At 43.2% G+C, this 13,600-nt stretch overlaps 2 protein-coding genes across 3 annotated transcripts; one reads left to right on the top strand and one right to left on the bottom strand.

Moving 5' to 3' along the window:
• Positions 1-4,497: 4,497 nt before the first annotated feature.
• LOC136464669 (serine/arginine-rich splicing factor RSZ21A-like) lies at positions 4,498-8,348 on the bottom strand. Of its 2 annotated transcripts, XR_010761242.1 has the most exons (7): positions 8,185-8,348; positions 7,157-7,257; positions 6,436-6,524; positions 5,943-6,174; positions 5,546-5,664; positions 5,318-5,457; positions 4,498-5,203 (listed from the first exon to the last, which is right to left on the bottom strand). XR_010761242.1 is itself a non-coding variant. In XM_066463632.1 (6 exons), exons 2-5 carry the CDS (start codon positions 7,243-7,245, stop codon positions 5,583-5,585), a joined length of 492 nt encoding a protein of 163 aa, XP_066319729.1. In that variant the 5' UTR covers positions 7,246-7,257; positions 8,185-8,348; the 3' UTR covers positions 5,210-5,457; positions 5,546-5,582. The 2 variants fall into 2 exon arrangements, 1 of the variants encoding a protein (XP_066319729.1); XM_066463632.1 differs by lacking the exon at positions 4,498-5,203 and having other exon boundaries at positions 5,210-5,457.
• A 784-nt stretch (positions 8,349-9,132) lies between these two features.
• Positions 9,133-12,511, top strand: LOC136467889 (protein CYPRO4-like). The gene is made up of 2 exons (XM_066466696.1): positions 9,133-10,955; positions 11,964-12,511. The coding sequence occupies exons 1-2, from the start codon at positions 9,381-9,383 to the stop codon at positions 12,243-12,245; spliced, it is 1,857 nt and encodes a 618-aa protein (XP_066322793.1). The 5' UTR covers positions 9,133-9,380; the 3' UTR covers positions 12,246-12,511.
• Positions 12,512-13,600: the final 1,089 nt, after the last annotated feature.

The raw sequence follows: 13,600 nt of genomic DNA on the forward strand, positions 1-13,600 counted from the left end.
GCTTCTCATAGGCTTCCTCTAGCCTCTCATGAGTTTCTTTGAGCTCATCAAGGGCTTGCTTAAGGGCTTTTACCTCCTTATTCAAGCTCTTGCATTCCCTTCTCTTAATATTAAAGTGTTCTTTAGCATCTTCTAACATGTCGAATAATTCATCTTTAGTAGGTTCATCATCATCACTATCACTATCATTTTCATTATCATGTTCATCATTACTTCCATCATCACAAATTTGTACCTTAGTGGCCTTAGCCATAAAGCATGATGGAGTGTCGAAGAGAGAAGGCTTCTCATTGATAGCAATGCTTGCAAGTGCCTTCTTCTTTGTGGTCTTATCATCATCACTATCATCATCATCACTTGAGGAAGCATCACTATCCTAAGTTACCACATATGAACCACCCTTCTTCTTCTTGAATGTCATCTTGTCCTTCTTCTCTTTCTTTTCCTTTTTGTTCTTCTTGTTCTTCTTCTTGTCATCATCATTGTCGCTATTGTATGGACATTGAGCAACAAGATGATCTTTGCTTCCACATTTGAAGCACCTTCTTGACTCTTCCTTGTTCTTGGATGAAGATTTCTTTCTTCTAGCACGGTACCCTTTCTTCATCATGAATTTGCCAAATTTCTTGACAAAGAGAGCCATCTTCTCATCATCATCATCATCCCATGAGCCATCATTTTCACTTGATGTATCTTGCTTTGCCTTACCTTTGGATGATGCGGCTTTGAATGCCACGCTCTTCTTCTTCTCATCCTTCTTCTCCTTCTTCTCTTCCCGAAATCTACTTACTAATTCGTCGAAAGCTCAACCAAGTCCACGAACCCAAAATCAGTACTAACTGCTAGCTAACGAAGCAATTCCTACCACCAGAGGATGACCAGAGAGGAAGTTGGAGAGACGCCAAAATAGGTTCATCGCGCCGAACGCCGGTTCGCGAACAGAGCGTCAACAACATGGTTTACAGCGTGTTCTGACGATGTTTGGTCAATTTTAAGTGGACAATGCGACACCCAACACATCTACAACCTGCACCATGCTCACGTGCTCACTTATAAGCAACCAACAATGCAAGAATATGAAGCTAGTGTTTAAACATTTTTGTTAGAAATTAAATATCAAGATAGCATTGTCTTACTACTTTTCCCATTCTTAGAAAGGTTAAGGTTCACTTCGAACTAACAGCCATTAACACTTTTGTTACAATTTTTAAAAGGCCTGAACCCTATTAACTCCAACCCATAAGTATTTCATACAATGGTCCATACTTCATACTAATCCATAGGAACAAAATATTTAAGCATTAATTAATTATTTCACCCACAATAAATCATCAAAAATAGTACTTTAGACGTAAGTTCAAGTGTTTGTCGTCTTAACGAAAAGAGCTTATCTTAACTTTAATTTTTGAGCTCCCAAGAGCACTAGTTAACAATATTTATTTTGATTTTTCTCAACCACAAAAGTGAGTCACATAGAATTTGTTTATTATTTCAGGTAAGTTTTAAACTCTTAAATCCAGCGAACTTGTTTTGCTAATGTCTTTTAGGTCTTAATCTTGGTGCTAAGCAAACTCGTAACACCAGGGCTATTACAAAATCGCAACATACATTGTGTATATTTAAGCATGATTGCGTATATTGATCATTTTGATATCATCATGATACATAAATAATTATGCAATCATTTGAGATACAATTGCCATCATGTGGATTCGAGATGGAGGATGTGGGTAAGACCAAATATTGCCTAGGCTTACAGTTTGAGCACTGTCCTTTAGGGATTTTAGTGCATCAATCAGCCTATATCCAGAAAATATTAGAGAAATTCAATATGGACAAATGATATCTTAACAAAACCCCGATGGTTGTTCGTTCCTTAGAAATAGAGAACGATCCATTTAGACCACGGGATATTGGAGAAAAGATATTGAGATCGAGGCTCCATATCTTAGTGTCAGTGGAGCACTTATGTATCTTGCAAATTGCACCAGGCCTGATATCACATTTGCAGTGAACATACTACTTAGACATAGTGCAAATCCAACTCACCGTGATTAGGTGGGAGCGAAGCATATCCTCATATATCTTAGTGGCACAAATGATCTTTGTTTATTCTTTAAGAGAAATCATGATCCCAATATTATTGGATACAAGGATGCTGATACTTATCTGGTTCCCATCCCAAACAGGATTAATATTCTTACATGGAGGTACAACTATTTCATGAAGTCTTCTAAACAGACTCTGACGGCGACCTCTACTAATCATTCTGAAATTATTACTCTATACGAGGCATCACATGAATGTTTATGGCTTCGCATAATGATTAACCACATACAACAATCATGTGGTATTGGTTTGATTGAATCACCTACAATTATCTATGAAGATAATTTCGCGCATGTTACATAGATGCAAACATGTTATATAAAGAGTAATGTCACTAAGCACATTGCCCCTAAGCTGTTTTATCCCCACGAATTACAATAAAGTGGGGAAATAAACACCTTATAAATCAAGTCATGTGATGATCTCGCTAACCTATTTACTAAGTCCTTACCACCAACTTCTATGTTTCAAAAAATTTACATAAGATAGATATGCGACGACTTCGAAATTTACAAGAATCAGAGGGAGACATCTCCTATATGCTGACATGTACCAGTATCATATCATACTCTTTTCTTTCACAAGGTTTCTTGTTAAAGTTTTTTATGAGGTAATATTAACATAAGCATGTGTCATATTTTTTATTTTCCCCATCGGTGTTTTTATGAGAAATATCAAAGACACATATTACACTCGCAACTTATCTATGGTTTTTTTTCCAAAAAATATTTTTCATGTGAATTATCCAAAAGGCAATACCAATAATATGACGTCCTTTTTCTCCTAATTTTCCCACTGGATTTTTACAGGAGTTTTAGTGGCATATCACTTTATATTGCTACTCATATTTTTCCCTTGAGGGAGTTATCTTTATGTCATATCTCCAATATTTTTTCCCACTAGAATTTTTAATGGGATACCAATAACATAGTGATTTATTTAGATCACACATAAATATGCTATTCTCTCCTTATTTTTCAATAAGGTTTAAAGGAGTTTTATGGAATATCCATATATTCCTCTGATTTTTCAAGGAATTTTAGCTTATAGCTACATTGATCTCAAGGAAGATTCGATCAAAGAGAAGTGCTGTGAAATGACACCTACATACAAACAGACGTCTACAGACGAACATGTGTCTCTTCACGAAGTGATCTTATCCATCAATTACATAATTAGACAGTTAGTTTTAGTCTCAAAGGGCATATTGTCCTTTGTGAACAGTTATGTCCCTTCCACTCACCCCTTCACATGTATATATATCTAAGAGATCAATGAAATTAACTGTTCTTCCAAATCTTGTTCATTTACATTCACTTCTAACACATGTTTCGTTTATGCTCACCAAGTCACCTATACAATGGATGTCTTCAACGTGATATTGAGATAGCCAGTCGTCGAGAGGCAAGACTAAAATGTACGAAAAAGACAAATCCAATTTACAAGGAGTAATGTCCGTGATAACTAGTCATAAGCCAAAGCTAAGCTCAGACAGATAAGTTGCTCACATTTGTTTTCGGTTGCATGCTGGAAAAATGTGCAATTTTCAGCGCACAATTTCGAAAGGGCAACCAGTTGTAGACCTTCAAGCTGGTCCAGCGTGATTTTGTTCCATTCCAATCTATTGATAATCACATATTCAGGCCAAAACTAGCACAAACGAGATGGTGACAACTAAAATTAGGAACCTATTGGCTTCACATGTAAAATTAGGAGCATGTTCAATACAGCGAAGGCATAACGAGGTGCTTCGTTAGCACAGAAATACCAGCGTGTGCCCCATGTGGGTTGCTGCATCTCACGCCAAACAGTACCCAACATGTTCGCTCGGTCGTATTTGACTTATAAGTCATGGCTTATCAGTCAACGAACAATATTTTTCTCTCACACTAAATCAGCCAACAGTACTTTCAGCCATTGCTTATAAGTCAAACCAGCCCAAACAAAAAGGGCAAAGAGAGGTAGCTGGGCACGCACGACACACCACACAAAAATAAGCGTGACACACCGACTCCAAAGATGGAGACAGGCATCATGACTATATATACTGTTGCCTCAAAACGTTTTAAAACAAAACAATTGCGTACCATCAAAATACGTGGGCGAGGATCTAGCCCAAAAAGTAATTTCCATGAATTTACCCAGATTTACCAAACTGAAACAATGTACTTCCAGCATACCGAGTTGACATATGTATAGCAACCACAAACAAAGAGGGCAAGGAAAAGTGACCTTAAAATGCAACGTGAATGCCAAGCAATACCAAAGCACTATTGCACAGATGCAGAAGTCCAGCATTGTCCAAATGAAGCATTCAGAAGAAGACTAGGAAATACCAAAGCACTGGAATGATCTTTTTAAAAAATCATTTGCAAGAGCAGATTAGACCTCAAATCTGTGTATGTTTTCTGAGAGTATTTACATAGAATTATTACAATCATCTTCCAGAGGAAACATATTTATACTACAATTGACAGCAACTCTATCAGAAAGTCCAACATACACTGAACAGGAGAAAAAGAAGAGCCATTGTACCAAGAATAACTTACCACAGGCAGAAGCATTATTCGACCACTACCAATGCGGTGCAATGAAGGCAGAACACACAAGGAACAGAAGTGAAGAATCAAAACCACAAGAAATAAAACCAACAAGTTTAGTCAAAGGCTGCCCCTCTTGCTGAAGTCAGCCTGACTAAGTTCCTTGGATGCCCAACTAGGTGCAGCTGGCCACACACACTTCATTCGCCCCAAATCCATAGCATGCAGAGTAGATTTATTTTCACGTGAGTGCTGCAATTAAAATAGCTGCTCTTGTTTCTATGATGAAAATCAAGGGCCTTACTTTCGCGAGCTGCATTTGTTATTGCTCAGTACACTCAAACCTTATCAGCTATATGGGGGAAAAGGATATTTACTAATTTGTGAAGAAGCAGCATCTTCGGTGAAGAATTTCATGATGAAACATCGAAGGCAGATAGTAATGGAAGGTTGACATTCGTTTGCAGGTAAGGACATGCCAAGAATGGAAGAACAAAACCATGAAGACTACAACTGAGAGCCGTAGTTGGCCGAGTCGTTTAAGCAGAACATGCCTTTTTAACACAGAGAAGAAAGGTAATATGTCTTAGTGGCATAATACATCCAAATATTAAAAGTTTAATGGCATAATCAAGACAATCACAATTAAGCTAGATAAGGTTTTAAACCTGAACTGAAGTCATGCAGTTGACGACAGTTCCAAATTTGTTCCTGACAGCCAAACCAAGGACCAAGTTCTCACACAGAAGAATCAAGCACGGGCTTCAGTCCTAGCTCCTGCTACACCAGTACCAAGCCATCATTACCTCTGCATAACAGCACATGACAATGTGAGATATATGTATTCTATAAAGCTGTCCAGGAACATAGAATTGTATTTTCACTGATTCGCATACCCATTAGCAAGGGAGATACATATTTGTTGCAGTTGTACTACGGCGACCTGCTATAGCTGCGGCCACGAGCTGGCGAAGGACTACGGCGCCTTGGAGAGCGATAACGAGGGCTATGGCTCCTGCAAGCAGAGTAGTTAATTTAATTCTGGTTTGTACAAGGTAATTAAAAGAAAGAATTAGAGAAGCCTGCTAAATGACAAATACAATTTTGGCAAAGTAGCAAATCGCAGGCTTGGCTAGCCAAAAGCCAAGCCCATAATGAATGAATCTACAATAGAAGGGCATTAAAGCAGAATAGTATCAGTTACCAAAGAGAGATATAAGAAGCATTCAAGGTTGAGCAATAAAATTTGAGAGTTAATTTACAACTGAAATCTAAAGTAAAAAAAATGGTTACCTTCTACTATAGCTTGGACTCCTGCGGTATCTAGGGCTTCGGCTGCGGCTCCTGCTCCTGCTGCGACGTCTTCCACTGCCTAGACCTCCAGAACCAATGCGCAGACGACATTCACGTGCAAAGTGCCCAGTCTCACCACATTCATAGCACTTCGACTCAGATCCACCATACCGATCACGACCACCACGACCACTGGAATTACGAGATAGCTCAACTCTCCATCCATTCTTACCTATTTTAGAAACCATGCACCAAAGTATAGTTAATGCCAACAATATGTAAGAGCAAAGTGAGGAGTAAGAGTAACAAATTGCAAATCCAGAACAATCAAAATGCTACTCCATTCACCCAAAAAATGCCAAATATAGAAGCAAGCTCTTAATACACGCCTCATTGAACAACTTTTCGAACAATCACAGGATTTCTCTTTATAAAACTAAAGTGTCCAGGCAGAGCTTCAAACAAGTTCGACCAGAAGACACTGCTAACATACCATCTAGATCACGAACAGCATCCTCTGCATCCCTCCTGTCATCAAAATCAATAAATGCAAAGCCAGGTGGTTTACGTGCGACCCAAACACTGCATTGAGAACAACAGTTAGCGAACTGCGCCAGGTGAAACAACACACTTCATCTCATAAAGAAAGAAGTTGTAAAGGACATAACAAGTAAAACCTATCCATCTCACTAGATCCAACATGAAGATACGTATGACTGCATACCACCATCTAAAAGATCCAAAATATTTTTTCTTAAAATAAGACATAGTTGGACGAGAATGCACAATGGACATAAATAAACATTACAAAGCACCTCTGCGGACAAATAGTTGGACGATCAAGTTTGCATAGTTTTACACCACTGCAATTGATAACTTTTATAAGGCAGCCGAAGCCCTTGAAAAGTCAAATATCACGGTGAATGAAACAAGTTTAACAAACTGGGAAAGGAAGTTGGCCACACAAACATAAGAAGAAAAATATGAGCAAAGTGAAATCAAAGTTGGTTCTGAACTATTCCTCTCCAATAAGTTAGTGAGATGATAAATAAATCACTAAAACATCATAAAGCTATTCTCTTGGGTTTCATCACCATATGAATGACAAGGTTCTTACGTTGGCTTGCCAAGCCTTCAAGCTTCATGGGAAAACATGAAAAAACTATGAAAAACATATCTATACAAAACCAGGATAAAGTTTGACAAAAAGTGACCTTCGCAGAACTCCAAACACACGGAACTCATCTTCGAGTTCCCCCGAAGTCACACGTGCATCCAAGTTGCCAACATACACGCGGGCCATAGTGAACAAATCCTGAACTTAGTCACAAGAGGAAAACAATAGAGTTAATTCAAATTAGTACTGCCAAACAATTAACCAAAAGAACACACTATAAACAATTTTCATGTCCAAAAGATACTAAGGGTGAGGGGTGAGTATCAGAAATCAAGACATGTGGGTATCAGAAATCAAGACATATCCCAGAGAACATCACACAGACACCACCTGCCACAATTCCCAGTATGAATAGCCAACCAGATTCATAATTCAACAATGTTCTAAACAAAAATAAGTAGCAGCTGATGCTTCGCTGCTACAGCATAAAGTGACACATCGCAAATTTACAACAGAGTGGTCAGAATCATATTTGGAAGACTGAACAATTTCCGATCCTTGCAAGCAAAGCTAGATCCCTAATCCCTAAACCAAAGAGGTAACTCTACTGACCCAAAGGAACGAGCGATTTGCAAACATGGGACTCGAAACATCGGTCGTTTGCAGATTTGACACTGGACCCACATTCATAGACACAGATGAACCCACTTGTCATCCACCCGAGTATCATGGTAATCAAGGAGTCAATCTTTCGAGTGTCATTTTTTCAATTTTTTCAAAGGAACAGCGGAATAGCCCTACGGAACAGGGAAACAGGCGATTGCATGATAAATCGCATGATATAACAATAATATAAACGTCAGGCGAATTCGACGCGAACGCGCAACAACTCCAATCTAAGCACAAGATGGGCACAGTATGACCACTCAAACAAAAGGGTTACGCCGATCGAAACACCGAATCAAACTAACGAAATTAAACCACAAAATTGCGCGCGACCAGCTCACGGACCGAGAGGACATGGCGTCGACAACCAACAGTTACGCTTCTAGGGTTCCAAAACCTTGGGGGACTAACACAGATGTGGAATCAGACATGAGGCTGGATCAGAGAGTTTGGGGTTACCTGCGCGGGAACGAGATGAGAGCAGTCGCGTGCAGTAGCACCGCCAAGTTCCAGTCTGCGGCAGCAGCTGCTGCGGCGTTGGCGGCGGCGGAGGGCAGAGTGAAGTGAAGCTTCTAGTTTTGTGTGGAGTTGGAGGCGATAGGAGGAAGACACGGGCGGGCCATATAGCCTGTGTGTCAGACGAGTCGCACACTCACGTGGGCCTTATGGTTCCACGGCCCAACCCAGCTTTCGCCAGACCCAGGCCCAACGCCCAGTCGCCCACCGCTGGCTTTCCTAGTCAGCTCTCTCTCATCAAAATCCATCGTTTTCCTCAAAGAAAAAAAAAATCAAACCCAAAGTCATTCGCTTAAATAAAAAATAGGGTGCGTCTCCACAGCAGTTGCCTGAGATTTTGCATAAGCTTCAGTCATCTTCAACCTCTTGCTCCGCCGAGTGCTCCGAGCTAGCCAGCCCTTGGTGCCGTCCTGCCTCGTCGTGTAAGTGTGCAACTGCAGCCGCAAAAGCATCGACCCGCGCGCCGGGCCGCCGCCCCTTACTTGCTTGACCTGGGCCCTGTTTAGTTCCACTCCATTTTGTCAAATTTTTTAAGATTTCTCATCACATCAAATCTTTGGACGAAATCTACGAGACGAATCTTTTAAGCCTAATTAGACTATGATTAGACACTAATTGTCAAATAACAACGAAAAGCGCTACAGTGTCATTTTGCAAAATTCTTCGGATCAGGAACCCCCGATGTGGAAGCGCCCCTGAGCTATCTAGCGGTGTCAGTGGACCAGCACGCGGTGACTGGCTGGCTGGGAGAGATCGCTGGCCGGCCGGTGTCTGACTAGGCAAAGCGTTCAGAGTTAATTAGTCAATCGTTCATCTTCTCGTGAGCCCGTCGACTGATGGATAAGCAGGCATCTGTGCTTGAGTATTTCTTAAAAAATATCACCATTAAAAAAAATAGAAAACCACTTCGCCCCCTTCGCGAAGGAACCTCGTCGGCCTCGCCGTCCCCGGCGCGTGGGGCGCGTCGCGGCCGCCACACGCACCGACCATCATCCACGCTCCTGCAGCGTACTTATACACGCTCCCCGCCACTCCGACCTCACTTTCCCCGCCTCTATCACCAATTCCCTTTCCCCGCCTCTATCACCAATTGCCCGTCTCGCAACTCCCGAGCCGAATTCCCCTCCACCGCAACCGACATGGGCGGCTCCCACAGCCGCGAGGACATCGACCTCACCTCCTCTGACGAAGAGGAGGAGTACGAGGACGACTACGACGCCCGATCACCCATCGCGGAGGCCGCTGCGAACGCGGGGCAGCGCGACGACGACCTCCTCCGCACCGCCACCCGTTCGTCGCTTGAGGCCATCGACGCCAAGCTCAGGTCGCTGGATCTCAAGTGCCAGCGTCCGGCCTCCACCAAGCTCTACCTCCACGTCGGCGGAGCCTCGCCCTCCGCGCACTGGGTGCCCGCCGAGCGCCGCGCGACCTACGCCTTCGTCGACAAATCGAGCGACGACGACTCTTCCCCCAGGTGGTTCCTGGAGGTCGGGCCGGGGCCGCGGGTCTCCGCGCCCGTGGACTTGGCGCTCCAGCTGAAGATGATCCCCGCGCAGCGCCGGGCGGACTTCGCCGCGAGCCGCTCCGTATGGGCTCTGCGACTGCCCACCGACGCCGAATTCCGCCGGTTCAGGGTGGAGTACGAGCGCTGCCTCTTCGAGAACACGTACGGGGTCGAGTCCACGGACGAGGGGCGGAAGGAGGTGTTCGGCGCCGACTTCGCCGCGTGGGCGCTGCCCGCCGAGGCCGACGACGCTGTTTGGGCCGACGCGGAGGAAAGCCTCACCCCTCCCGCCGCAGCACCAGCGAAGGACCTGCTTGAGGAGTTCGAGGAGGAGGCCGGCGACGGCGACAGCATCCAGAGCCTCGCGCTTGGGGCGCTTGACAACAGCTTCTTGGTCGGTGGCGCCGGGATACAGGTGGTCAAGAACTTCCGCCACGGCTTGCATGGGAAGGGCGCGTCGGTGAGGATCTCGGGAGGCCGTGGCGGCAGTGGGAGCGCCTATTCGACACCGAAGAAGGCCCTGCTGATGCGCGGCGAGACTAACATGCTGCTGATGAGCCCAGGAGAGGCTCTGCATTCCAGTGGTGTCCACCATCTCGATATTGAGACTGGGAAGGTTGTCGCCGAATGGCGGTTTGAGAAGGATGGAGTTGATATCACAATGCGAGACATTGCCAATGACAGTAAGGGGGCGCAGTTGGAACCCTCTGGGTCGACATTCTTAGGCCTGGATGACAACAGGTTGTGTAGATGGGATATGCGCGACGCCAGAGGCAGGGTGCAGACAATCGGTAGCTCATCAGAGTCACCAGTGCTGAACTGGTCACAGGGTCATCAGTTCTCGCGAGGCACCAACTTCAATTGCTTTGCAAGTACTGGGGATGGTTCAATTGTTGTTGGTTCTGTGGATGGGAAGATTAGACTCTATTCTAAGAGCTCGATGCGTATGGCGAAAACAGCATTCCCAGGGCTTGGGTCTCCAATTACACATGTGGATGTTACTTATGATGGGAAATGGATTTTGGGAACAACTGACACATACTTGATCTTGATATGCACCATCTTCAAGGACAAAGATGGAAAAGAAAAGACTGGGTTTAGTGGCCGTATGGGAAATAGGATTGCTGCACCAAGGCTGCTGAAGCTCACTCCACTTGATTCAATTTTAGCAGGGACTGACAACAAATTCCATGGCGGGCAATTCTCATGGGTAAGTTCAAATCTCCTGTTCTGAGCACATAATAATAGATGCCCCTGTAGTTAATCTAGTAAAATTAAATAGAATGATAATTCAGATATGCATGATAAGTGAATTGTCTAGATTTCTCTGGTCCTGGTCACAGTAACAGTTCATTGCTGCACTAACTAATTTATGCAAGTGATTTGTATAGCTGTAATGGAATTATTCTCACAAGAAGTAACTCTGTACCAATTAAATGCCAATTCACAGAGGAAAGAACTTGTTCACCCTTTGTTCTATGCATATGAATGCTTATTCATGTTTTATCTCGAAGTGGTAACAACTAGTATGAAGTGATTGTTTTGTCCTCATTTTTAACAGCATGATCTCAGCACGTAGTAAGAAGTACATGTTTGAAGTAGGGGGCGATAATTATGTTCCTAATCTGACATTTGTAGAATCATGTTATAGTTGTTTACTTAACCTTGAGAAGCGGATTCAACAATTCAGAAGGCAAAAATAACCTTGCTTATACTTCTAAAAATAACCTTGCTTAAAGACCACTTTTAAATATATCTCACCTTTGGACACTTTCATTGCCTGTAACGGTAATTTGCAGTTCAAGTTTATTGCATATAATGTTGCAACAGTTGGGTACAGCACTACATCCAAGTGCAGTCATGTGCATTCCATTTTTAGTGAAGTGATGTGCATTTGCATTGCAAAAATTCTATGTAGTAGTGACCGTCATTTCCTTATTGTGATCATTTGCTTGTAAATTGGCTGCTTATGAATCTCACCTTGAACACTTCTCATTGCCTGTAATGGTAACTCGCAGTTCCAGTTTATTGCATAGTAAATTAGTAATGTTAGAATGTTATAACAGTTGAGTAGCCAAGTGCGTCATTGCAAAACTTTGCTTTAGTGTGATCGTTTCTAGTGTATTGGCTTCTTATGAATTTTATGTTCCTTGATGCTTCAATATAGTTCAGAATTTGTTCTGATGTCTGTTCCTCTGCATTCAATTGATTTCATCAGGTAACGGAGAACGGGAAGCAGGAAAAGCACCTTGTTGCTACAGTCGGCAAATTCAGTGTCATTTGGAATTTCCAGCAAGTCAAGGACAGCAACCATGAGTGCTACCGTGATCAGCAGGGCCTCAAGAGCTGCTACTGCTACAAAGTTGTCCTCAAGGATGAATCGATTGTCGACAGCCGCTTCATGCACGAGAAGTTTGCAAGTAGTGACTCTCCAGAAGCTCCGCTTGTTGTTGCTACACCATTGAAAGTCAGCTCCTTCAGTATAGCAAATCGACGCTGACTCCGAAGCTAAGCTCTTTTTTCCCCGTTGTGTAAAATAGTTTGAGTAGTTACAGGTTCTTGTTCAGTTTGTTCCTTTTCTAGACGGTATGGTTGGTTGGTTGGTTGGTTTACTTCATAGTTTTCTTGGATCGAGGTTTCTTCCGGAAAGAACAGGTTCGTGTGTGTGGCCATTTGCAGTGACTCAGGAAAATGGTATGTCAATGTTTGTTGGACGACATGTAATGTGATGGTTTACAAGCAAAGTAATGTTGATTTGAGACTCTAGTTGTCCCACTTTTTAATACCGATGATGCTTACTTCTCATGGAATGCTAATTTCCATTTTCGGGGTTATCTTTTCTTTTTTCTTTTTCTTTTTACATGGAAGGTATCTCCATAACTTATAAACCAAGGCCAAATCTTTGGCTACAAGCGACTAAATACAAAACGGAATACTGTCCAGAACTGGATCAGTACCCGACCTGACTCAAACTCGCCCCGAGGACAGCTAAGCTATGGGCTACCAAATTACAAGGAGGAGGATTATGGACTATACATCAGAAGCAACTAAATGGGCCATAAGTTGGACCGACGAATAGGCAGACCCAACGGCCCACCAAGTCGAAAATGCAACAGCAAACAGAAATCTCTCTGCTGCTCATCTTAGGCTATCCGCACTCGTCAACCTCTACCTCCGTACTCTAAAAGGAATATTATATCTTAGTCATCGAGATTCTCTACTCTATATCTATTTTTTTCGCACCCATGTTATCTCTATTTCATACTCTATACCCACTATTTCATATTTTATTCCCCTCCATCCCCTTTCTCTCTCACCAACTCTCTCTCTCTCCGCTACAGTGTTTAGCGTGCTGTGCGGCCGGTACACTGGAAGTAGCGGTGGGCAGGCGCGTGTGCGTGCTGCAGAGCCGTTTGCAGGCGCATGGTGTGAGCGCGCAGTACACCACCGCGTGCTGCAGGGCTGTTTAGCGGTGCTCGGTGCGGATAGCCTTATGATCTTATCGTCGGCGCCTCTTAAAAAAGCCCCAAAGAAAAAACTCAAATCATGTCCTGTGCCCTCCTCTTCCAACGCGACCACGCGTGCCTCACACACATACAGTACGCATACAGACACGTTCTTCTGCCTGACCACCACAAACCATCACCCTGTTCACTTGAGCTACTCTTCAATTATGGAAATTGTTTTTCTCTCACAGTATTTCAGCATAAGCATCAACATAAGTCAAATCTCAGCATAAGATGGCGCAGAGAATGCCATCATCACAGCGACGCTCCACTGCCCCTGCCGTATATACCACCGTGCTCAATCTCAACTACTAGCGAGTACGGCACCGGCCTCTGTCCTATTCTTCCT

This window comes from Miscanthus floridulus, chromosome 7 (assembly GCF_019320115.1).
Source record: "Miscanthus floridulus cultivar M001 chromosome 7, ASM1932011v1, whole genome shotgun sequence".
NCBI lineage: Eukaryota > Viridiplantae > Streptophyta > Magnoliopsida > Poales > Poaceae > Miscanthus > Miscanthus floridulus.

Coding starts and splice junctions, on each gene's coding strand:
- LOC136464669 (XM_066463632.1), bottom strand. CDS start 7,245: ATGGCCCGCGTGTATGTTGGCAACTTGGATGCACGTGTGACTTCGGGG. Junction 6,525..7,156: donor GTGTTTGGAGTTCTGCGAAG/GTCACTTTTTGT, acceptor TTCTCAATGCAG/TGTTTGGGTCGCACGTAAAC. Junction 6,175..6,435: donor TGCTGTTCGTGATCTAGATG/GTATGTTAGCAG, acceptor TTTCTAAAATAG/GTAAGAATGGATGGAGAGTT.
- LOC136467889 (XM_066466696.1), top strand. CDS start 9,381: ATGGGCGGCTCCCACAGCCGCGAGGACATCGACCTCACCTCCTCTGAC. Junction 10,956..11,963: donor ATGGCGGGCAATTCTCATGG/GTAAGTTCAAAT, acceptor TGATTTCATCAG/GTAACGGAGAACGGGAAGCA.